The sequence below is a fragment of the Myripristis murdjan genome, chromosome 10 (genome assembly GCF_902150065.1).
Source record: "Myripristis murdjan chromosome 10, fMyrMur1.1, whole genome shotgun sequence".
Taxonomy (NCBI): Eukaryota; Metazoa; Chordata; class Actinopteri; order Holocentriformes; family Holocentridae; genus Myripristis; species Myripristis murdjan.
The window spans coordinates 8080558-8106784 of record NC_043989.1 but is presented as its reverse complement, the minus strand read 5'-3'; the positions used below and the strand labels follow the sequence as shown (position 1 = coordinate 8106784).

Here is a 26227-nt window from a genome sequence, read left to right as displayed (position 1 = left end):
AAATATTTTCACAATTAGTTTTGATAAATAATTATCAGTAATGAGAATATAATGACTAAGTGGATACAGGCAAATAATAGAACAGCCAGATCAGTATGGTAAGTTAAAAAAATAACATTACTTTATTGTAATGCAGCCTTTAAAACCAGGAAATGACAAAACTTATGCCATATCACCATATGACCATATCTAGTCCCATATCATGATATCCTTACATTGCCCAGCTCTATTATACAGTCCCTTGAAACAGTGCCCTCCGCTTAAAATAATGACTTGCACCAATCATAAACAATGATTTGTACTGAAAACTGAAATATGAGGGAAATTGTTGGCAATTATTTTCAGCCAAATGGTTATCATTAATGAATACTATCTCTCTTTTCCTTCTTAATGATAGGAAATGGCAGCTCAAAACTTCCTCCTTCATGTCCATACCTCCCCAGACATTGTCAGAAAGATGACTTTCAATTCACGTCCAGAATCTGTGGATGAACTAAAAATTATGATGAAAGAAAAGTTTAGGCTAGACGGTGACTTTAGCCTAGCATACCAAGATCCAGATTTTGATGGGCAGTTATGTTCACTTGTAGACATTGAAGAACTTCCACAGAAGGCTGTACTGAAAGTGATCAGGTCTGAGAGTGATGCCAGTTCAGTAGCATCAGATGACACAGTAATACTGCCTCATGCTATGACTCCAGCCAGGGCTGAAAGATGGCCTGATGTTTTTCCAGTGCCGACTTTTTCTCATGACGTGGAATTCTTACTTGGTGAGGGAAATGCTACATATGAGAGAACAGGGAGAACTCTTAGGTTATCTAAGGGACAAAAGCATGATATTCTTGAGAGCCTTGCTAACAAAATGCATAGCTTCACAGCATACCCTGAGGATAAGCAGTTCTCAGTGGTAGCAGAAGCACTTGTCACCAAGCATCCATGTCTTACAGAGCCAGGATCTCAGACAGGATGGTATGGTTGGAAAAATAGTTTGAAGTTTAAAATGGGAAATTACCGCAGTAAGTTGAGTCGTGCAGGGATTTTTGAGGTAGCTGTAAATTCTGGGAAGAGGAGCAGAAACAACCCAGACAGACAAGCTCCCCATGCTAACATCAAAAGACCAAAGAGGGCAGAGGTGAATTTCCTTCCTAATTTCCCAAGAGGGGAAGATGCTGCAAGCCTTGAACAGTTGAGACTCCAAATCGTAGATGAAGTGAAGATGAGTGACAAGAACCTTCTCCTGATTGGAAAGTTGATGCAGACCACCTTTGCCCTGCGGCGCAAAGAGGTCATTGATGATGAGCCACCTGTCGGTGAGATCCTGGAACGCTGGCCTGCCCTCAAAATTGAGTCACAGGTAATATGTTTCTTACAACACACATTTGAGTAGATGTATTACATTTAATTCCTTTGTGTGGCTGTGTCGGTGAGAACTTAAACAGTCTTACTCTAATGTAGATTAATGTTTCTCCAAAAGCTAACAAGTGGCCATAGTATGTCAGTGTACGATCATTAATGTGGCAGTTTCCATTGCCATGTGTGTTATTTTTCCTTTTCAGGAAGGACACATATACAATACTCTGACTTAAACAGTCATTTTATTTTTTTACAGATCTGTGCAGAGTTTCACAGAATCTCAAACGTCAACCTGAAGAACTGCTTCTTTGCTGAGTTGGATCAACACACCCCCCGTTTTCTGAGCTTGTTCAGGAAGAGAGCTGCACGCACAGGGAAAGTAGCAGAAGTCCTCAGTGAGATCTTCAGGATTTATGACCTCCAGGTACGTTGTGTAGGCTTCTTGGTGCTTGATAATGACGCTACAATAGTTTTCTTTATATTTGGTAGGGTCTGACCTCTAAAGACATAGGAGGGCTCATTGTTATATTACAGTGTTATGCGGCTATGCTGTCTATCAGCCATAGTAAAGCAATAATATGTTTTCACACCCAAGGAACAAGTTGACGTCCATGTCAGACGTGCTGCTGTCCTCCGTGGTCTCCCTGCATATTTGCATGAGGATGACTCTGGATTTCTGAAGCAATGGGATGTAAGTATATTATGGGATGTCAGTATAATATTTTTGGTCAAAGAGTTACTTTTTTCCCTTACTAGAATCTAGAAAATCTGTATTTTTTAAAAAAAATATTATTATTTAAAAATTTCAGTGTTTGAATATAACAGTAAATTTGAAAAACTCAAGGGATATGTTTCTTTCCAGAAAGCATCATCTGGTTACTCAAGATAAGAGCTTGTGAAATAGCTGAAGCAGTTTGGGGTCACAGGTAACATCTCTGTTCTTGTCCGCAGATGTCGCAGTCTGACGAACCAAACATCGACGACGTACCAGTTGGGCTCCTCTTGATCAGTGCCTATTCAACAGATGCTACATTCTTCTGCCCAGAGAGGATTGCAGTCGTGCTTGAGGGTACCATGGTTATTGATCTCCCCACATTCGCTGATGCATTTGTCATGCTTTTTGCACTCATTTATGCGCTGCATCTAAGTTACCCAAAAGCCTTGGCCAATACATTTGACTTTACCCAGAAAGTCTTGATGGGCCTGGAGGATGGGAAGCTGAAGCCTAGGGTGTTGAGCCTTAAAAATGCCATTTTGGCAGTGGAGTAATTTCATGTGTATGGACACACAAAAACAAAGTTGCTCCTTTACTTGATACATTTGCACAGGATGCACTTGATACACTTTATTTTTCTTTTTTGAAAACCTCTTGGAGATCTGTTTCTACAGTATTCTCAGTGAATTTTGAATGTGTTGCTGTTCAAAAGTGATTTTTGCTGTAGGGTTTGTACTGTATGGATGTGTATAACAGAAATGGCTACAGCAGTACAAATATCTTTTTTTGGAAAACAGTTTATGTTTTGGAGGTAATGTAAAACAAGTAGCTTCTTAGTAGGGCGTTCATTTTTGCTATACTGTTTGTACTGCTGTAGCCATTTCTGTGGTATCGTTAATGTATGGGTGATGATCAATGAACAGAACTGTTTATGATAATATTGGAGTTGAATAGTTTGGGTTTTTTAACATGAAGTTGTATGACATCCTCACCATTAGTTCAAAAGAGAATCCACAGCTGTAGCTGAGAGAGACAGAGTCAACAATAAATGCTGGTGCTACAGTTGTAGGTCCAACTTCAGCTCGCACTTCTTCTCTGTCTCTTCTCTCCCTCTGCCTGTTATAACTCCATCTGACGAAGTTCGGCATCTGTATATTCTAGGTCATAAAGCTATCCCTTTGGCTCTGTGGTATTGTCTTCTTCACTTGTTTCATGGTCAGACATGTTAACGTTAACTATTCGAGCATGTAAACACTGAAACAGCTGATGGAGAGGAGCGCAGCTCTTAGCAGGCAGCAGCGTGCAGTGATATGAAGGGAGAGAAAACAGCGCCACGTGAATGTGAGGTCTGATTTTTTTTTTTTTTGTAAATTTTCTAAATGTATTGCTCTTTTGAACACATTTTTTTTTTGTGAAGCAAAACACTTTATCTTTGTGACCTCAACAAACTAGCTGGACTACCTACTACAACGCCAGAACTCTGCTCGCAGGATGCAGTGGGGGAAAAGTCACTGTTGATGCACAACACTAATGGTGAGGATGTCATACAACTTCATGCCAAAAAACCCAAACTATCCCTTAAATGATTTTAGCGATTTTTAAGCTCTTCAAATTTTTACTAACCAAACAGATATTACTGTCTGTTTATTTTATCAATAAACAGTTTTCTTGATTGATTTTTTTTCTCCCCTCAGAAAAATTGTGTATTTGTAAGATCACATTTGTCCACTCATAGATGTGGTGGTTCTTTCCTCCGGCCATTTCCTTAGGCCTTTGCACTGTTTTAAAAGTACTACCAGTACTGTATTTTTGATGTTACTGTTGGAGTGTTTATACTGTATGGAAGTGAATACGGTTGGCGATATCCTATATACGGTGACAGTTAACAATCAGATATATTGCCATGTTCATAAGCATGTAATTCCTTTTATTGTTATATACATAATGGTTATGGCAATATTGGATTACTATAATTTTCGCATCAGTGTGATGAAATGCACGGATTGTCGGGTATTTAAAACCACAATTTTTTTTTTTTTTTTTTGAAAATTTTCATGATGTATAGCAGTATCATGATAAAACCTACCTGTACCGTGAAAGGAGTTTGTCCACTTCTGGGGTTCTAGGATAATCCTGTTGCCATTTTCTAAAGGCACTTGCACTGTCACTTTGCTGTTACTTGCTTTTACTTAATAAAAGAGTAACTTGTATGTAAATTATGTTAATCTGTTTTCATATTTGTATTTTGTAGTCAGAGCTACTTAATACAATTTATGTATTAAGTTTCATGTTTCTTAACATGGAATTTTAAGTTATAACTAAGTGAAATCTTAAAGTATATTGAACTTAAATAAGTTAAGTTAATTTAAAGTGAACATTGTCTTGCTAAGAAATTAAATGTTTTCTGTTAAACATAACAAATATATTTTAGTTAGTTTTACTTAATTTTAATTAGTACTCTGAAAACAAAAATACTGAGTAGAAATAATAAAATTAAGAAGAGCTTCATAACTTAAAAAAAGTTGTAAGTTTCACTTTTACCCAGTAAAAAGTACTTAACCAAATATGTTTACTTAACTTACATAATTGAGTAAGTGTCACTTAAAAAATTTTATGTAATCAGTTACAACAATTTTTTTGAGTTGAATTAACTTATCAGGTTTTACAGTGTGGAGGTTTAATGGTGTGTGATCTGAGCGGGCGGTGTTTATAATGTATTATAAAACGGGGGCTTCCCATCCTTAAATGTGATTGGCTTAGCCGCATTCCATGCCGTTGTAAAATCAGTGTAACCCACTGGTAGACCGCAGCACAAAATATCCCTGCGCTAGTGTGAACGGACATGGCGTTGCCTAGCAACCAGCTACTCTGCACTCAACTTACTCGTTAGGTTACATCTGTTTCAAGACTTTTGTAAACAAAATGTCAGACTTTGTAGTGAATTTTGATTTGCTGGGTGGCCTGAGCCTGGATGAGTGGTTGGAGGAGGTGCTTGGTGTCTGTTAAAGGATGCTGAATTCACCACCAGCAACAATGTTTTCGCCGGTGTGGTAAAGAAACTCTGCCGAGAAGGAGGTGACAAATCTTCCTACCACCAAGCCATAACCGAGGCAGACTGCCAGAAGATGAAGCACTTTCAGGCACGAAGTTCAAACACACCTTGGGGGCTTGTCTGTAAAGTCTGGTTTGACGTGCAGTTTCATATGGGACGCAGGGCGAACGAGGGCAACCGCGAATTAAAGCCCGACTCTTTCAGCATTCGCCACGATGAAAATGGCCTAAAATATGTCACTCTGTCTTTGAACGAATGCGCAAAAAATCACAAAGATGCTGCCGAAGAAAACATAGAAAGCCTGCGGGGATACATATATGAGCAGCCGGGTAACCCACTGTGTCCGGTGGCCTCCCTGGAGAAATAGCCTACCTCTCCCTGCTGCCTTATCCACCTGCCTTTTATCTCCACCCAAAGCGGACACAGTGTGACAGCGCCGATGTATGGTAAATTAACAGTATACTTTTACTATTATTGTTATTGTTACAACCGACGTTAGGCATACGTCTGCGCAAAAACGCACCTGTCGCGAAACGCACGCCACCGTCTCTGCAAAGAGGAGTCCAAACATAATTGAACACTATTTTAACAATTGCGCTATTAATGGAAATATCCATTACAAGCCCAAATAGCCTGATGTGACATGATGATGGCGCTAGATGAAAAAGCGATCTTAGCGTCTGTGTTGCTTGGCAACCATTCTGTCCACTCTATCTTGCTTGGTGGAAGAATGAGTAGTTCTCAATTTTATTGTTGCATTATTACCAATAAATTATTGTTTTTTTTTTTTTTTATTGTGTGTTTATTTTATGGGCTATATGTAGGGTAACCGTTTTATAAAAGCAATAATCCCATTGAAGCCATGAGTTACAGTAATTTTACAACGGCGGAGGGGCGTTGTAAAATCACTAACCCACGGCTTCTCGGGGCTTATTGCTTAATTCGTGTTGCTCTTATATACCCCTTTTCCACCAGGGCTGGTTCGGAGCCGGTGCCTGACTTAGCACCAGTTTTTTGGTTTTCCACCGCCCAAGCTGGGGACAAACTGGTGCCAAACTGGTTCCAAACTGGTGCTAGGCAAGCACCGACTCCGAGCAGGGGCTAAACAGGAGCCAGAGAAAGAACCGATGACGCGGCCCACCGCGTCATTGGTGGGCGGGGTAACAAAACAAAACAGGAACTGCGAACGCTATAAACATAAACAATAATCCCCGAGAAGCCGTGGGTTATACTGATTTTACAACGGCATGGAACGCGGCTCAGCAAATTACATTTAAGGATGAGAAGCACCCGTTTTATAACTAAGCATAGCTGTCATTCGTTCCGATCACGAATCCGACAGGTAGCCGGCAATAATTGTGTTTTTCGCCTCTGTATTGAAATGTAGGCTTGTAAAGACACAAGCAGTATTTGCATCGCTAATAAATCCAGATCCTGCTCCACCCAGGGCCAGAAACTGTATCGGGAAAGCAGCATTATATGCTTGACTGAGACGCGGCTCACGAACATCATCCCCGACTCACTGATCAGTCTCGCCGGCTTCAGGACAGGACGGGCGGACAGAGACAGAGACGCTGCAGCCACTGTATTGTATGAGTGTGCAATTTTATGTGTGTTGAAGTGATGAAGCTGCCGTGACAATGTAATTTCCTGCAAAGGATTAATAAAGTGTCATTCATTCATTCATTCATGATGGTTATTGTGATTCTGAGCGAGCGTCTCGCGCACCCATCATCACGTTTTCCGAAGACGTCGTGACGTGGCTCTGAAATGGCTCCACTTTGCTCTTGACCGGTGGAAAAGCAAACCGGTTCTTCATTGGCACCAGTTAAGCACCGGCTCTAGCACCAGCTCCGAACTTGCACCAGGTTTTTTCTGGTGGAAAAGGGGCAGTAGACTGCACTGGAGCTGGAAGTCCTGTTTTGTTGAGACTCAGCTGATTTCTTGTTGTGATCTTGTCTTTGGGAGCTCCTGTGCTGTAAATCCTGCAGAAATTCAGGTGAATGTTTGTCTCAGATAATTAATCGGCAGTCATTACTGCATTTTTGACAGCGGCAGCTTGATTGACTTTGCAGTGGTTTTAATATTGAGTTCTACTTCATATATTTTTGTATGCATGTACTATGCAATTTAAGCTCTGGCTGATCCTGCCTACCCAGCCACGGACCTCACTGTGCGTTAATTCATGACATACATTGAAACGACAAGTCCAAAGCATTAATTTTAAAGACACCTCAATCTTGGTGATGGATTTTGGGCATGTGTGTCTGAGTTAACGTGAATGAGCCAAACGTCTTTAAACGGGATTTATACCGTAGGTGTCGCAATATAGGGGCGTGGATGAGGTGCACGGAATAGAGGCACTGTGAATGAGCTTAACACACAACATATTGCTGTCCCAATTCAATTTTACCGCGCAGGGTCCTGCAAATGCAGCCGACAGATCCAGCCTATACTGCGTGTAGCTGCTTAAAATGTGCTATAGGTGTTGACCTCACTTTTGTTGTGGTGTAAAGATATTGGCTATAATCAGTGATGGGAGTAACGGCGTTACAAAGTAACGGCGTTACTTTTATCAGTAACGAGTAATCAAAGAAATTACTGTTTCCCCCGCTGTAACGCCGTTACCGTTACTGACAATAAAATGCGCCGTTACTTGCCATTACTTTCTACTAATACTTATTATTATTATTTTACTATCCTGTTCGAAAAATGTGCGTCTTGTGGAGAAAAAGCGGTGTGTCAATTTTCAAACCGGTCGGACTTTGCGTTTTTTCGTAACTTATCAACATGCATGGAGAATGACTGAGCACAAATTAGAAGAATCATCTGTGTTTTCCGACGGCAGAGCGGATAGTTTCGCCGCCTGTCGAACAGAAGACCACGGGTTCAATTCCTCATCCTAACTAACATCACTACTTTAAACTATAATGTATTACTTTTTCAAAGTAACGTGGCCAACAGACAATGATAGATGAAATTTGACAGCAATGTCCACACTGCAACAGCAACGCAAAAATATGTGCATTAATAAGAGGATTTAAGAAAAGAAAAAAGTAATCATAAAAATTACTTTCCCCAGTAATTGAATTACTCTTCTGCAGCAGTAATTCAGTAGTAATCAAAATTACTTTTTTACAGAAGTAATTAGTAATTGTAACTTATTAGTTTTGTGAGTAATTGGTCCCAACACTGGCTATAATAAATCATAATATTACAGTGTACCTTTAAAGCCATGCTTTATGATGATGCTCAAGTGGCATGATTATGTCTGATTCAAGCATAATGTCTTACATACCAGAAATTTAGCTTTACTTTCATGCATGAGTTTCATTTATACTCCAAGGTGTCCATAATGATTTGAGTCGACATTTATTTTAGAAATTAGGAATCATAAGGTTTGTTCCAGACCACTGACTAGGTGACAGGATTGTTTTGTTGTGATTCATTAGTAGCGTACCTGTCAGCTGGAAAGTTGACAGTCAACCACAAGCACTTAGGGACCTTACCTTTGTAAATACAATGCATATCTTTTAAGCAAAGTCATTAATGGGAGAAGAGATGGTCTGCTGTGCTTAAATTGAGCACCAAATACACTTCAGCTAATAGCTGGTGTTGATGAACATAATTACAACGTGCAATCAGAACAGATATAGATAAAGGGATATGTCATGTCAAGGGTAATTACTGACCTTTTCACTTCAGAGGTATGATGACGCACTATCATTCTCACCTCTCAGATGCACAGGAAAAGAAAAACAGGAAAACTTCCCAACACCATGGAGGTTTTGGGACGGAGTTAAAAGAAAAACCATGAAAACACTTGGGTCTAACAGATGCATTCTCACATGAATTGGTGTTTTAGCTTTGTAAACTTCTTGTTTTTTTAGACTTACTGTGGCTTTATAATACAGCAGTAACATTGGAAATAGACACAGCTAGAATCTCCTTTCCATTTCAGAATATCTCTGGCAAACTGCTGTTGCCAGTTGAGAAAATGTAATGCAAATTATAAAATCCCTTGATTGATTTCTCCCTGTATGGTTGTTGCTATTTTATTCTGAGGGACCAAAATCTGGCATGTACCACTGATTTTTTAGATACAATACTTAAACTAAATTTGCTCCTAAAGCTCAATTATGGCTGCACTGGAAAAACCTCAACATGATGTCATGTCTTTTGTGTTTGGCTGTCCACAAGAACAAGAAAAAAATCAGCACCAAACAACAAAATGGGCCCAGAAATGCATGGCAGATCTCCTATAGCTGTGATAATAGTTTCCACATTGTTAAAGTATTTTAGGGTAGATCCTTCCTGTAACTCTGTTTCAAAAGGCATGTATTTTCATTTTTTTTGACAGAACTCAAAGGTCAGTTCCAGTTAACAAATGCTGCAAGCCATACACAATAAAATGCAACAGAACCTCTACACCCTTTGAGCGCTCAAAGCAATAATTAATTGTTTATAAACTTCAAATGAATATTGCATATGGAACATCGTACATTCATTTTTCACAATTAAGATTCAGATTAAAGATGATTAAATCTAGAAGAACTACTGAAAGTTTCATTTTGTGCATCTTTATGGATGTAGAATGTATTCCCTCGCTTTACAGCCTGACAGAGCCAATAAAAGTTGACATGTTGACATGTTAGTGTTTTTCCATTTAAAATATGGAGCAGCCACATCTGCCTAAACTAAAATAGTAGGCCTACTACCACCTACCACTACTACCTACTACCACCACAGATACCAGATGATCATCTGAATAATTTTGAAGAAATCTTTAAGAACATGAAAAGATATGTTTGAAAGCAGAATTCTTCTAGTTTATTTCCCACAACATATTATGGTCTTCCACATTTCGTGGCATATGAGATCTATTCAACGTGTACCATGTATGTATGTATGTATGTACCGTTTATTATGTTGTATTTGCTATTCATAAGACTGCATTAGACATTCTGATTATGAGAATAAAGGCAATACACAAATGACAAATAGGAAACCAGCATTAAATTACAAATGGGAAACTCTATCAACTAATTTCTGAAACACTGATAGAAGACACTGAAGTGGTTCTGGACAAATGCATTCAAAAGCCTTCCTGGCTGATTCGTGACATGCACGGACTGCATGAGTAGACAAGATGTTTACTCACATCTTTGATAAGGGTCCTTAATATGTCTGTCTCCTCTAAGAAAGACAAGTAGCAGAAAAAAAATTCAAATTCATTTCCTTGAATTTTCTCCTGCACTTTCAGCTTTCAACATGACAGAAGAGAAGGCAACGTGCCCCCTTGGATATTTCCCTTGTGGCAACCTGACTATGTGCCTCCCTCAACTCCTGCACTGCAACGGCGTTGATGACTGTGGGAATCAAGCAGATGAGGAGAATTGTGGTGAGTCACTGATCTTCAACTTGATTAGCTTGAATAATGATTATTTTGACTGAGTTCACCCCTTATCTCTGCATCTCCAGACATTAAATAGTTTTTCATTTGTCAGCTATGTGAGTCAACCAGACAATAGAGCCAACACATTCTCATTCCCAGGTCATCAAATACGACAGCTTGATCCAAAACTGACACCAAAGGTATCCTTCAGTATCAGGATGAGACGCATCAGACTTTGTCACTTTTATCATGTGTTCGTGTGACATGTTTACGTTTAGGCAACAAGACCACTTGGTTACGGTGAGGGAAAGGTTAGGTGTAGGCATAAATATGACTCAGTTAAGATTCGAGAAAGGTCAGGAAACTGGTCACGGTCTGGGTCGCGCAGAAAAGGTCTTGCATGAAACGGGAATCAAACTCACTTAAAACTAAGGGTTCCAAATGAATTAGAGGTTCATTTCATCAACTTCAGTGCAATACGTGCAGTGCAGCATTGATTCCATACAGATCAAATTATCAAGGGATGCATAAAAATAAAAATTTAGAGACAAAATATGCATAAAATGGCAACCACAACAGATCTAACTACCGTGTGAGGGCCTCTTTTTATCGCACGCTCACTGCTTTGTGTTACAATATGCTGATTTGGTTCTACTGTGTCATGGTACTGCGTAAAAAGAACGAACAAATCATGTGAAATGAATTCTTGAGCTCACATCTGACCACCTATGCACCAAGACAAATGGTCTTTGTAAATGATCTGACTATAGTCCACAGTGACCCACAGAACCTCTGCCAAAGGTCATCATATAATCAAGTCAGTCGATTACAGAAAACCCAAGCAAACATTTTATGCCCAGCTATTGATTGGTCCGGTATTGATTGGTTTTGAGAATATGATGCTGACTTGTGGCAATCCCCTTGGGACTTGCTGTACTGTTTGAAGCCTGAATGGGTCATTTGTGTACCTGACTTGACTACTGAACACTTAAAAACCATAACCAGAAGCGGATAGCAAGCTGGTGAGAAGTGTGTGGCAGTGGAACTGGGTGATAGGACAATAGGCACAAGAAATGGACATAAACCTAAACCACCTTGAGGAAAGTTAAAACAAAGACAACATCTCTTCTTTCAGGCAGTTAATCATGCCAGAGTTATATGGAATGCACAGTCCAAACTGAAGGGGATTTTATCTAGACATTTAAACAGAATAATAATAACAACAAGTTAAAAAGTGCTTTACAAGACAAAAATAAGAATGGTACACAAACATGGCACTCTCTGTACTGTGGTGTGCCCTAAATCCTGCCTGAAAAGTCTCAAAGAGTAGGTTTCTGTTTAAAAAAGAAATTGCTAAGCAACAGCTTTTTTTCCCCCCGAGAACCTTAGAAAGAAAGGGCAGTTTGAAAATTGGTCTGAAATTATCCAGCAAGTTACAGTCTAAGGGTTTTTCTTTTTCAGAAGGGGTTGAACAAATGAATTTTGAAAATAAGCAGTTTAAAACAATAAATTGTGATATGTTGATTTTGGAAAGATTAGAGAGAGTATAGGCGCCAACAGATCCATACACCTCATTTATGAATCTCACAGGCGCGATGTCAAGAGTGTATGATATAAGAAGTATCATCACAAAAGGAAATTAATAACTTATAAGCCTTTGAGGGAAACATGGCAAAACTGCAGCATTCCAATCAATATGATGAATATTCTTTGTTACACTTATTAGAAAAAGGATCGACTTTCAGGATGGGAGGGGGTAATTAATTTATGTTTAAGACACTTCTAAAAGCTGTGAAATTCAATTCAGTTCTACCCTTGAACGCCTCGCTGTGAAGGTGGTTTTGTGTCCTCAGTCTTTCGTTGCAATGATTTGTTAGAATTAATGAAAATGCTCTCACCGTACTGAGGCCTCTATTTATGGAGACTTCAGCATTTATTGGATGGACAAGAAATGCAAACGGAAATTGAAAACAATCGTGTAAATTAAACTATCAACAAATGTTAAGTGTTCCTAAAAGAGTAACTAGGCATGGCATTGCCTTAACTGATGTTGTATTTACTAACAAAACTGAAAGCTGAAATTCTGAATGTGAGAAAATGTCTTTTGATGTACAGTAAGTATATCTAGTTTGCTGGATCAGGGATCATCCAAAAATTAACTGAACAATTCGGTAAAGACATTGAGAACATATGTCAGGATAATATTGGGCAGGACTGGCCAGCCAGGGTAGGATAGTCCTGGGCAAAGCTAGCCCAACACCCTCCACTGCCAGCCTCATAACCAATGGGAAATCCTTGTGGACAGACATTAATTGAGGGAATCCTGGAGGTTAACAATGCTGGCTTGTCATGGTGCCGATACTGGTTCCACTGCTTCATGCACTCGTAAACCAGCAAAATGTTGCTATGTAATTTGCACTGTCCCTGTACAAATAAATGAATGTCAGTGTCACAATGGTGGCAACTGACTAGCTTCAGTAAACTTAAGTCACAATGTGAAGACAGTGTTGGAGTCAGGAAAGACTTTTCTGTGCAGTGGCAATAGTCTTCATGCCCAAAGTTTTGTTTGAAAAGCATAATGTGACATGAAAAGTAGCTTTACTACTTCCACCCTGGTTCAGGACTTTGTGGCTACTGCACTCTAATGCGGTCTACTGCCACCGTGGTTCAGCGCCTTCACTGCATCTGTAGGACAGCTAGCAGTAGAGCCACCTTTGCGGAAGAAATATTGAGGAATATTTCATAATGTTTTTCCTAAAAACAGATTGATAGACAAACAAAGAAAAGGTTCTGACCACTGAAAGAGTTGGAGGGGCATTTAGTACCAGGAGGCATTGCATCAACATTGGTATGTAGCCTTGAATTACAGAAACCTTGACACAAACCATAAAGTCGCATTTTCACAATAGAGACCAGCACACTGGTTAAGCTGAGCAGAGAGCTAACAGAAATGTTTAGTGAAGAAGTGCTGTATCATTTGCTTTTGAGACTGGAGGGATGGGCAAGGTCTTGAAATTTCAATAGGTCATGAGTTTTTGCTCCGAAACAGAGCACAGGCCAGAAAGTGAGTTTTGGAAGCCACAAACCTGGTTAAATGCTGACTTAGCCATTGGTATTGGTCAACAATCAATCATCTGCCGATATACTCTGGTCATTTTGTGCAATGGGACTGTAATTTACTGCTCCTTTAAAGGTTGGATGTGGTGACAGTGCAAATTCAGTCCCAGGAAGATTGGTGCAGTTGGTAGGATAAGATTATGAGGGATGTAGAGGGAAACTGCTGGGTTGGTCTTCCTACAGGTGGTTGTAAGAAGTGTGTAGATTTTGCAGGAAAACCCGTTTACTTTTCTTGAAGTTTGCATGAGTCGGAATGAGCTAAGGGAGCGTGAATGATTTCCAATTAATTTGGAGCAGCTGTTTACTAGACTGGGGAGGTGGCTGTTTTTCTTCAAGATGAGAGTGAATCCAGCAGATTGGTTTAAAGGTTGCCTGTCTTGTAAAGTCCTGGTAAAGTTTCTGCTCACCTTGGTTGAATTTATTTATTTATTTACTTGTCTCTGTTGGTGGTATGGATCTGCCACAACAACATGTGTTTGTTCATCAATACGTCAGACATCACTGAACAGATTTGGAGACAAAACTGCAATCAGTGCAAACTCCTCGCACAGCCACAGGTCGTCAGGTGCTGGAAGGCAGCAGGAACTAGCGATAAACTCATACAAACAGATCCTCCGCACACTGACTCAAACTTTACTTTAACACTTTATTTAGAGGAGTTCCCTCTAAATAAAGTGTTAAAGTAAAGTTTGAGTCAGTGTGCGGAGGATCTGTTTGTATGAGATTTGGAGACAACTTTAGTGTTCAGCGTTTTAAAAATTGATATGTCCATCACACCACACGGTTTGGTTGTCAGATGCACTATCTGAACCACCACCATTTTCAGCAACACAAGTTTGTAGCAAGACCCCTGAGTAGAACTACACTGATACCCTTTCTGTCCCTGTAGTTTTGACCGGAGAGAGCACCTCCACTTAAGAGAGTTGTGAGCAAGTGGTGGACACGAGAAGGAGGAAATGCTCTTGGAAAAAAAACAACAACTTTTCAACAGCACATTCGCTCAAGTCTCATCTCTCCATAGCCTGATGAGTCACACTAGGATACTGTGTGTGTGTGTTGAAACCACTTCCCAGAGATGTTATAAACTAGGCAAAAAAAGTTCTGCACCGCTTTTTCAGTCTATAATTTCTCCCCTTTATTTATACCCAATATTGTTGTATCTTATACCGTTGTAAAGCCTGATTTGTCCTCTTTCCAATGAGATACACTTGTAAGGATCCTGCATTTCTGGAATGAGTGACACCAGTAATTGTGTGGGAAGTGACATTTTTTTTTTTTTTTTTTTTTTTTGAGAAAATCCCCTGCAATATTTTTTCAGTGGATCACTTCTCCAATTTAACCATACCAATTGGTGTTGTCTTTTATACCGTTAGAAAGCCTGATTAGTCCCCTTTTCAATGAGAAATAAGTTGTAAGGATTGTCAATCGATTGGTATGACCAACATGGCTAAACATGTCCCTTCCCCCTCTTTTTGAGGGGAGCAAAATCCCAGTTGGCCAATTGGTCTTATCACAGGGGAGAAATGATCAACTGAAAACACATTGACTGGGATTTTGCTCATTGGAAAGAGGACGAATCAGGCTTTACAACGGTATAAGATACAACACTATTGGGTGTAAATAAAGGGGAGAAATTATAGACTGAAAAAGCGATGCAGAGCTTTTTCCCTAGTTCATTATCTCAGTGAGATGTGAGTAAGTCTTTATTTTGAACCTCAGCCTCTAGATTTTTGTAGTTTCTCTAATGTTCATGATGTTTGTGCTGGTAATTTTTTGAGCTGCACCGTAACAAAGAAACCCTCTGAGTCATGCTTTGAGAAGCATTTATTCGTGCTCGTTTGTCGAAAATGGTTGAGCAGCAGAATTACTCAGAGCATTAGAAAAGTTAATGTAAGTGCAGACAAAGCACAATTTTGGATTATTTGGCAATAACACCTCACAGTTTTTTTTTCACTGCCAAAGCTGATAAATGTTGAAAGGGACTTTATTACAATGAATCCATGCCTCCAGTGTATACCAAACATGTGCAAACATTACTTGAAATAAGCGATCCAAGATGGACCAATGGAGTGCAGGGCTAACTTATACCTTGTCTGCACTTCCAAGTTGGATATTCTGGTTCACCTCTTAACTCAATCCATCGGCTTTTTGGGATTTTTGACCTGCCTGGGGTTGTAGAGTGGTGCGAATGTACACCTTAGATTTTGGTGGGTCACTCATACAGTCTTCTTGCGGCAGTTTGAGTATCACTTATGTTGAAGTATCTTTGAGCCATACACTAAGTCCTCATGCCTTGTGGACAAATGCCGAGGTTAAACACATTCATCACATCTCTGGGAGGGAATGTGCTCAAGGAACAAATTCTTAAAGCTGCAGTTTATAGATTTTCAGGAATCTGCAGCTCCGGGAGGGGAACTAATGCTTAGTTTTGCACCATCAAAATGATGTACTTGTAAGCTGCTTAATTATAATTAGCTCAATTTCTCTGGGAGAGAGATACAGCAAGCTATATTCTGGTGCCTGACTGAGAGAATGATTTTTAAAAACACTGGAGTGAGAGAAAGCAACAGCCTGTGATTATGGCCTTTGCACAGAGGAGTTAAATGTTGTCTTTTGGATCTGACATTTTAGAGATTTCTAAAAGCTAAAAATTGTTCAAATTGCACCTAGTTGTAAAATAACACAAAACTCCAATTCTGTCCAATTTGAAGAGTCATTATCAGCAGCACATATTTGGTGAAGTTTTTAGACATAAGAGGAGACAGAGTGACAGTGGCTACTGTGGGAAGGAGTGTTCTTTGAAATATGGATTTTTTTTTTTTTTTTTTTTTTTTTTTTTTTTTGACATGTCAAGCACATGGGTGTCATAAGTGGCAACAGATGACGATTCTGGTGTTCAAGGCTTTATCGGATCTTTATTCTTTTATTCCAAGCACCACCTTCATAAGCCGTCAGAATGCTCTCTGGGTCAAGAACTGTGTGTACCAGTGTTTCAGTGTCAAAATGCTAGTGAGAAGTCAGACAACAAACAACCTCCCTACGTTCATGATAACTCAATTTTTTATTGCACAATAGAATGTAATTTAGTGACCGTCTCCTGCTCTTTTCCAAAGGAGGTATCTTGAGCTTAGTGCAAAAGATAAACTTTAAAATATATATGGAGAATTCATTTTGTTGTTGAATTCTGTTTCATTAAGACATCTAAGAAATATAAATATATATGTGTGTGTATATATTTAATTGCATGCATTTGCTCTCCCTCCTGCCTGTGGCGATGTGTGCAGAGCCAAAGGAAAAGAGGAACTGATTTTACAGCTGTTTTGTTTTCTCCTAAAAACTATGTAAATCATCCCGACTTATATTGTCTTTCTGTCTCTGCAGGCCATGCTGATAGCTTTGAAGATGTTTTGGTTAGCAGGACAGAAAAATGTGAAAATTGGGCTTTTGCATTTAGCACTGCCAAAATAAACGAGTGTATTGACTTCGTTTCCAGTCACTGTAAGGATGTAATTTTCGGGATCAGAGTTTGGAGCAAGAGTAAAGGTTCCCGCCTTGTCATAAGGAAGCATACAGCAGCTTGTTTGAGTTTGTTCCCCCTAGAGAGTCTAATGCACAGGCAGAGTTCACCCCTTGAAATCATAACTCTAACAGCTAATTGGCTGAAGAAGAATAAATAGCTAAAACTACAGAAAGACTTTTTGGGATTGAAGTTCCTGCACTTTGGCCTTGTCTTCTCTCTGACTTGGTTGGATGTGAAGCCCCCTGCTTTCATGCGTGCACTCCTTCCTCTCCTCTGCCAAAAGCTCACAAGTTTGATGTTCCGCTCCTTTGACAACACCGTAGCAGAATTCATCACATTTAATTATAAAGTTAACAGTCAATGGACATTTAAAAAGCACTTCAGAGTGAAGAGCCCTCAGTAACAGTGAGGAGAAGAAATGTAGCGGAACGACAGCTGGAGAAATAAAGTATTAAATTATGCATCAACTGATGAACTGATGATAAACGGATGAACTGAAATTCAATAAGCGTGTGCTTCTATTCCACAATGATATTTATTAATTTTAGTGGAAAATCATTACCTGAATTTCTTCATTCAGTGTCTCTGAAATATATCAAATCATTTCTCCCAGTTGCTATCGAAGTCATTTTGAAAGAGTGAGTGATATTCTTCCCTTGGGTGGATATTTCATTTTTGGATGAAACATACAATGATATGTCATATTAATTCATAGTACTGGTTCCCTTGCCCTACAGTGCAGTTTCTGGCCTTTTCTTGTATTCCTAAAAAAAGCACAAGTATCGATAAGAATAATTGAGAGAAGACAAATTTACATACGGAAAGGGCTCAAATAAAAAGCCTTAGTGCTGAAATGTTAGAAAATATGTTATCAGCTGAAAGTTATTCATCTGAAAACGGAAACCTAAATGTCCTGCTGTTGTACCATTTCCTTGGATGAACTTTTTTTCTTTTTCTTCATCAAATTCTTTCTGTGGCACCTCCAAAATCCTGCCTGAGCATGTGGCCTTCAATTTATCTTGTCCCCTGCTGTATATTCACTGTTATCTGATATTCCTCCGACTGATGAAACTCAAGTGACCTGGAAGTTGAAGCATAAGCAGAGAAAAAGAGTTAAAAGGGGAAAAAAATGAAATAAAAGAGAAGTTATGGAAAATAACGCTGGGGTTAGATCGCCTAAAGTTCAAGTATATATATATGTGTGTGTGTGTGTGTGTGTGTGTGTGTATGTGCATATATGCGGGCCTTTAAGGGATGTGTTTAAGGAATCATTTCCAAGTTTTCATGATTTTCACATCAAAAAAGATGCAGTCCTTAAGTTTTCAAGAGGGGAAGTAGCTCTAACTGTCACCGAATAAAAGACCTACCCGGAAACCATCCAGGTTGTCAGTGCAGTTTGAACGTTAAGTGAAATTTCTCTCTTAGAGGAACATTGCTATTATTCCTCCTGTTGCTTGTTTGTGGTGAAATTACTAGGATTTGCTGTAGAAGTAACAATTTTGGAGACAGTATGCTCAAATAAATGTCTGCCAGAGCTGCTGCTTTCCTTATACAGGCAGTGTACCAACACACAATAAACGCTGAAGCTGAAAAAAAAAAAAAAAACCTCCTATGACTACTGCTTTTTGTCCCAAGGAAGGATTGTAGGTATTTTAAGAAGAAAATACACACCAAAGCACTTTACTTAAAATAATAGTATGTGCTATTGGTGATATACTGTATATTTGCAGGCCCATTATGCAGAAAATATGTAGCTATCTAAAACATCAATGGGTTTGCTGTCAGCCCCTCAGAATCAAATAGTATATTTCTTCATATTTCTGCTCTCACACAGCGAGAAATCAGAGATAGAAGGATATTATTTTCTTCTCCAAAGGCCATAACTCAATGCAGCCACAGCCTGCAGCTTTATGGATGTGTCATCTGTGTCAAATGAAACAAATAATTTGTCATTTGAACAGCTAGGCATGGCACAACACAGCATTGTTATTTTTCCACTGTTACTTTTATATCAGCTGGAAAAATAGTGCTAAGGGCACTTCCTCTCATGGGTCAACTTGTAAATTGAATAATTCTTGTAAATAGAAATCACCTCTCAGAATTGAAGTAGATAAAAGGAATTGGTGATCACACTGGCAAGCAATGGAGGAAGTGGTGGCAGCGTTCTCATTGTCCCATTGTCCCAATTTGGTTCAACTTGAAGCTGAAATGTGACACACAATGCTGCACAACAACACAGTTTCAGATCCAGCTTTGGGGCAAAATGTTTACAGACATCATGAGAGTTTAATGTGCATCTGTTTTCTTCCTTGTTTACCAAAAGCAGCAAAATCAATAATTCAGTCCTTCTTTGGGAGGATTGGTGTTGAGGGCTCCAGCTACTTGTGAAGGTGGCTTGCCCCAAACTTGTCCGCACCTTTAGGAAGTTTGCCCCATCTACAAGCACAAATAATGACAACAACATAATTGGAAATATGAAAAGATGAGTCATCCACAGACATAACTCACATTGACACTTGACTTTTTGACATGGTGCCTGATCTCGCATTGGCAATATGTCAGTATGGGGTGTATATGAGGTTTGATCTTTCCTTTAACAGACTTATCAAGCTGGTACCTGTCCAGAGCTGCCTACAGTGAGTGAGCAGTGATGAGTGAGTTTCAACGTCTGTCTCAAGGACAAATCAATAGGAAACATGGCTGTTGCTGCAGCCATGCCGCAGGATTTAATGGCAACATGTTGAATTCCAGCTGAGAAGCACTGACGCAAATGCTCAAGTATTCATTTCATTCATTCAACAAGAATTTGACTCATAGTCATTCCACACAGCAACTTGAAATAAAGTTTCAGTCAAAACAAACTCATCATTATGTCAAGGCAACGGTGCAAAAAATAGAAAACCAATTGTAAGAGGACAGCACACATTTCTAGAGATGCTTGAGCAAGAACATGAAGTGAGCTATGAGGCTGTTCAGTTTGAATGATGGGGCCATATTTAGTCACCACAACCTCAACATGGAGAAATCATACAGCAGTCACGTAAATGACAAAAAAGCAGCAGTGCATGAAATTGAACATGATCGATTTTTTCAATTTTGAGCATTTTTGCAGCAAGTTACTCCATAAATGCAAGCACTAGTCATTCCATATTTAAACCTACACCAGCATCTAATTGAGACGTGATAGCATCTTGTGAAAGCGTGAAAAGTCAAAGCTAAGGTGCCAGATTTGAACACAGGCATGCAGCTCTGTGGCTCACTGAGGGAAAAAAAGGCAGCAGGGACACTACAAACAAACCCTAGTACAAAAACAAAATGTACTAATTATTTGCAAATGTACCACCATTTCTGGGAGAGCAATTGTCGTCCACAAATTACAATAGAAAAAAAATAGCCAGGTTGTTTGTGGGGAGCTGGAAGATCAATAAGGACTTGGTACAAACAGGATAACTCACCATGTTGTGTTCAGCTTGCATTTAAAGCATAATTTGTTTTCTTAAAGGCCCCATGGCATGAAAAATGCAATTTTCGTTTTTGCGTGATAGGGAAGGTCTTGGGGCCACATAAATACTCTCCCATGCATTACACCTAAGATAAATGGAGAAGTGCACACAGCCCGTTTTTTGAACCACTCCCTGTAAAACGAGCGGATTGCACTTCTGTTAATTCTTGATGTCATGAGGACGGTGACTCCGCCCGCAGCCCGCCTTCCCTCCCCAGGCAACAAGCTCACCAGCTAGCGCCTCAGACCTCGGTTAGCCCTGTCTTGCCCAGGGGTATTCGTTGGGCCTTTAGCACCTGGAAACTGGTCCCGCCAGCCCCATTGAGGAGCCAGCAAGGACCAGAAGTGACAGTGGAACCGGCTTTGGTACTCACACTAGCATGCTCGTGTTTGGCGTGACACATTGGTGATGACATCACCTGGCAGCAAAGAACAGGCGCACCTACTTTTCACCTTCACGCTGAAGAGATACGGTGAAACTGCCATGTATTTTGATGGATATTATAAATTTTATTAAATTTATTGTCGCTGTGCAGCCAAACCCATGCGGACGATGCCAACCCAGTTCATGATTACCCGGCCCAAACCCCGACTGAACGCTCAGGAAAAGTCTCCCTTTTTATCAGTTTGAAACACCCAGTTTTCAGATTTAATACAACCCTGTTGCTGAGAGCCTGTCAGAGAGTCTAGGCTTCACACAGATTTCAGTTTGGGGTTTAGTTGCTGTTAAAACTATGGGTCTGGATCTAGTCCATGCCTCGTTGCAGGCCGGTTAGGCTTGACTTGTCACCCGCTCTGTTTGGTTGTTAAATTCAGCAGAAACGGGAGTGGTAAACGACAGAAATCAAGCACAAGCTGTCAGGAGGTTTAGAAATCTCTTGATTGGGTTCGATGTGAAGCAGCAGAGTCGTAGAAACTCATTTTTACCTTTTTTATCAACTGGCTTTTCCAATCGAAATACAAGGTCTGTAAGGCTCGTTACGTTTAAGGAAAGACTTTTCAGAACAAAATTCTCTCTCCCGTGTCGTCGTTTGCCATGTATGTGTTTTGTGTTTTCCTCGTGTGGTCTGTCAGAGGTAGCAGTTCATGATCCGGCTGATTTTGTCATTTAAAGAAAAAGCCGACACTGCCTGTCTGGTGTAAAAGAAAAGTGCAGTTGATGCCGAAATCAAGCTTTTTCTGAGTGATTATATGAAGTCTGAACAGCAAAAAACAGATAGAAATCATATTCAAGATACATTTGTTCATGAAATCAGATTTCTTCAGACATTAAAAAATAAAGTGGTGGTTTAACTGCAGATTGCACATTAATCCATGTTTTCTGCAGTTGTGCACCGTGACTTGATAAACAGATGGCATGTCGACAAAGATGATGCATGTGCATTCGCTTGCTGCAGCTTTTTGTTTTATATTTCTGCATTTAAAAAGCAGCCACAGTGCAAATGATGTCAGTCAGTCCTACAGATCAGGTTTAGTCAGTTCTGCCTGCAGTCTGAACAAGTATCTCACTATCTCAAATCTATGGAAATGAATACACAAACCCATAAAGTTTCCTTTCCTGCTGCCTATAACGCTCAGCTTTTCTTGTTGTCACAGTAATAGAGGTGTTCATTCACTTCTATGTTTGGCACTGAGCTCATAGTTAGTGCTGCTGTTGGTCTGGACTGCATTTTACTGAGAGCTGTTTCCACTATTCTGTCCAACCTCATGTAACTTAAATAGGCAAGGACAAAAAATTTGAAAAACCTCAGTATAATGTAGTCCAGTACAAGACCTTTGCAATCTACAACCTCAATAATAAACAGAGAATGAAAAAGACACATTCTCCACAACGTCAACACAAACTGAACATTATAAACTTTCTTTAAAGGTAGAATTTAGGGCAGAGCTGCTGACCTGAACTGCATCAGACTGGACAGCTGGAGCTGATAAAGTGACACTGAGTGTGTATATTTATTGATTAAATTCTGATGTGCACACATTAGAAGAAAAAGAACCTCTTCGCTTCTCAGAATTATTATAGAAAAGTCAAAATTCTGACTTTTTTCTGAGATAGATCTCAGAACTCAGTTTATTTGTGTATTTATTTATGTATACTGTTTGGTTGGCCCAAATCCTCTTCCTTATGATTGAACTTCATGTGTGATTCTTGAAATAATGTCCTCCTTCCTTCTCTGAGTAAAATTTAACTGGCAGAACTTATAATAAAATATTAAATAACACCATCTACCCAACAAATGACAGTAAAGAGACTTATTCACTAAAAACCAGCGATCAGGGAGCCTCAGCTGAGGGAGAGACAGATTATTTTACTGATGGGGGGAAATCCAGTTGTGTTTTTGGAGTGTGGGAGGAAACCGGAGTGCCCGGAGGAAACCCACGCAGACACGGGGAGAACCACAAAAACTCCACACAGAGAGGGCGGGGCCGTGGGTCCAAGCCCCGCCCCCCTCGCTGTGAGGCCGTAGTGTTTCCACTGAGCCACCGTGCCGCCCGCGGTGCACTCTTAAAAAGGACGTGGCGCTTTTCAAGACGTCCTGGCTCCCAGGCCGGGACGTGTGGAGCGCTGGAAAATAAACGTCCCCAAGATGATGGGGAACTGACGACGTCCTTTTTAAGAGCGCACATTCATCCTGAAAAAAAAAAAAAAATCAAATCTGCCAATCATGATGAGACCTTTTGATGTGTGTGTGTGTGTGTGCGTGTGTTTGTGTGTGTGGTGTTAGAGTGTGTAGGGTTTAAGGGGAGTGGAGATTGAGAGGAGTGAAGGGTAGGGTTATGGTGTGTGTGTGTGTGTGTGTGTGTGTGTGTGTGTGTGTGTGGTGTTCATGAGTGTGTAGGGTTTAAGGGGCGTGGAGATTGAGAGGAGTGAAGGGTTGTGGTGGTGGTGGTGGTGGCGTGTGTGTGTGTGTGTGTGTGTGTGTTAAAATGAGAAAGGATGCTGAAGGTGAAGTTGGTTTGCAAACACAAACTGACTTCAACCCCGGGATCCTTTGCTCAGCTTAGGACAAAAGGTCTCATCATGAGGAGATTTTTTTTTCAAGATGAATGAAAAAAAAAAAAAATTAGGTTCGGCCCGAGAAGTTCTCCTTCTGTTCTGCTTTCTTCTTCTCCTCTTTTCTGCGGGCCTTCTCCTGCTGCTTTGCTCTCCAGTCTTCTTCTCTCTTCTGCCTCTCCTCTTCCTTTCGCAGCAGCTTCTGTCTCTTCCTCTGCTGCCGCTCAGCAACCTCCGGGCAGCCGTCCACTGCAGGATGAGGGGGACAGGTGGACAGGTTAGTGTGGAGGGTGAAGGAGCTGCAGCGGCTCAGAAGGAGGCCATGCTGCCGTCACACCTCCTGCTGAGTGAGCGCACTGACTTACCTTCACAGCTGCAGCAGACGCTGTGCTCCTTCTTCAGAGACCTGGCGATCTTCTTCAGGTGGCGTTCTCTCTGCTGCCTGAAGTTCCAGGTCTGGAGCTTCACCCTGAAGCCAAGGTTCAGCTCCTCTTGTGCTTCTGGGAATCCTGCTGCTGTGGAAGCTACCTCTTCGTCCCCCTCCTCCTTTTCTCGGGCCTCTCTCTCTCGGGCGTCTCTCTCTCTGGCCTCTCTCTCTCTGGCCTCTCTCTCTAGGGCCTCTCTTTCGCAGGCCTCTCTCTCTCTGACCTCTCTTTCTCTGGCCTCTCTTTCATGGGCCTCTCTTTCACGGGCCTCTCTTTCTTGGGCCTCTTTTTCACGGGCCTCTCTCTCACGGGCCTCTCTCTCTCTTGCCTCTCTTTCTCTGGTCACCTCCTCCTTCCTCTGTCTCTCTTTGGAGAACTGTTCCTCCCTTCCCTTCCTCTCCTGGGCCTTTTTGAATTCAGGGGGAGGCTCAAGCATCCATTCCCTCCTTTTCTTGAGGTTGGCTCTGAACAGCTCTCTTTGGCGACTGAATCTTCCCGTGGAGAGCTGGGGGTCAACATGGCTGAAGGTTGGGAGTTTTATCCTTACCATCCTTCTTGTTGTCCTCCTCAGTCTCTTCTTTAGCCTCCCTCTCTTTGTGTTTCTCCTCAGCTCTGGTGAAGCTGAAGGTTAAAGGTCAAGAGTCATGCATCAACAGCTGTCCAAACATCACAAACTAGAGCAACAACATATTTAGAGCAAAAGAACAAATATAATATACCACCATACATGTCAGACATGATACAACAGTTTGTTAGTGGCTCAGTCTGATTGGACGCTCAGTGAGTGCTGATATACAGTATAACAGCACTCTGGTGTTTTACTGTTACACTGCAAAAACGCAAAATCTTACCAAGATTATTTGTCTTATTTCAAGTAAAAAATGTCTTATTACTAGTCAAAATATCTCATGACACTTAAAATAAGACATGATCACCTCAGAAGTAACTTGTTTTTAGACAATTGTCTCTTGTTTCAAGTGAATATTAGCTTGTTTCATTGGCAAAATTTGTTTCTTGTTTCTAGCTAATTTTCACTTATTTCAAGTGAATTTTCACTTTTTCCACTGGCAAATTTTGCCAATGAAACAAGCAAATTTTCACTTGTTTCAAGTGAATTTTCACTTGAAACTAGTGAAAATTGTCTAAAAACAATTTACTTCTGAGGTGATCATGTCTTATTTTAAGTGCAATGAGATATTTTGTCTAGAAATAAGACATTTTTGACTTGAAATAAGACAAATAATCTTGGTAAGATTTTGCGTTTTTGCAGTGTATTATCACTAAATGAGTAAATCATAATCTGTCGTGTCAAATTTCTGTTATTTGTTGGAAGCTGTTTGTGGAAGTGTTGTATAAAGGCAGCATCACAGGAGAGTGAGCGCTGTCACTCTGAACATCAGCACGGCTGGGATTCAGTCGCAGCCCTCAAACCAAATATAACCGTCTAAAACCTGGATGAACGTCACGTTTCCTGTGTTTAAATTTAATTAACCCTTTGCAACCTGAGTAAACTGGCTTGATTTCTTCCAAAAAATGTAAACAAAGGCAATGAGCAGAGAGAGTCAGAAAGTCTGTTAGAAAGTTGTGGAAAAGTGTACAGCATGGAGCCTTTAAAGTTATGCTGAACTATGCTGCAATACAAATTTATTTTTATCTGTACATCATTTTATAGTAAGGTTACCTCAGTAAACACAACTATTGAAGCGAGCAAAATGAAGTAATCCAACACTGCACAAGAAGATTTTACCAGTGGAAATTAAGATTACTGAGATGAAAAGAGGAAAATGAAGACAGCAATTGGATGAGGCAAACCTGACAACAGAACAAAAATAGAATGCAGGGTACAGGATAATTTGATAAAGTGGTGGAAAGGAGAGAAAAAAATCACATTTAGCTCTGCTCCTACTCTCCCATTAAGGTTTATTTCAACCAATCTGCCTCCAAGAAATGTTTGTATAAGTAAAAGTATCTCTGGTGTTGCAGAGTGAGCTCTGATGAATACATTAAGGTTTGAGGTGGCACCCACTATGTACTGGATTTTTTTTTTTTTTAAGCAGAATTTAACAATGCCATGTACCATAATAATAAATGTACATTCTAAAAATAATAATAATAATAATTATTATTATTTTCCTCAAAAGAACAGGGCTGCT

General features: G+C 40.1%; 1 protein-coding gene across 1 annotated transcript; it reads left to right on the top strand.

Moving 5' to 3' along the window:
- Nucleotides 1-1216: 1216 nt before the first annotated feature.
- On the top strand, nt 1217-2622 carry LOC115366988 (uncharacterized). Its single transcript, XM_030062681.1, has 4 exons — nt 1217-1354; nt 1610-1777; nt 1949-2044; nt 2305-2622. Exons 1-4 carry the CDS (start codon nt 1217-1219, stop codon nt 2620-2622), a joined length of 720 nt encoding a protein of 239 aa, XP_029918541.1.
- The last annotated feature ends 23605 nt before the right edge of the window (nt 2623-26227 follow it).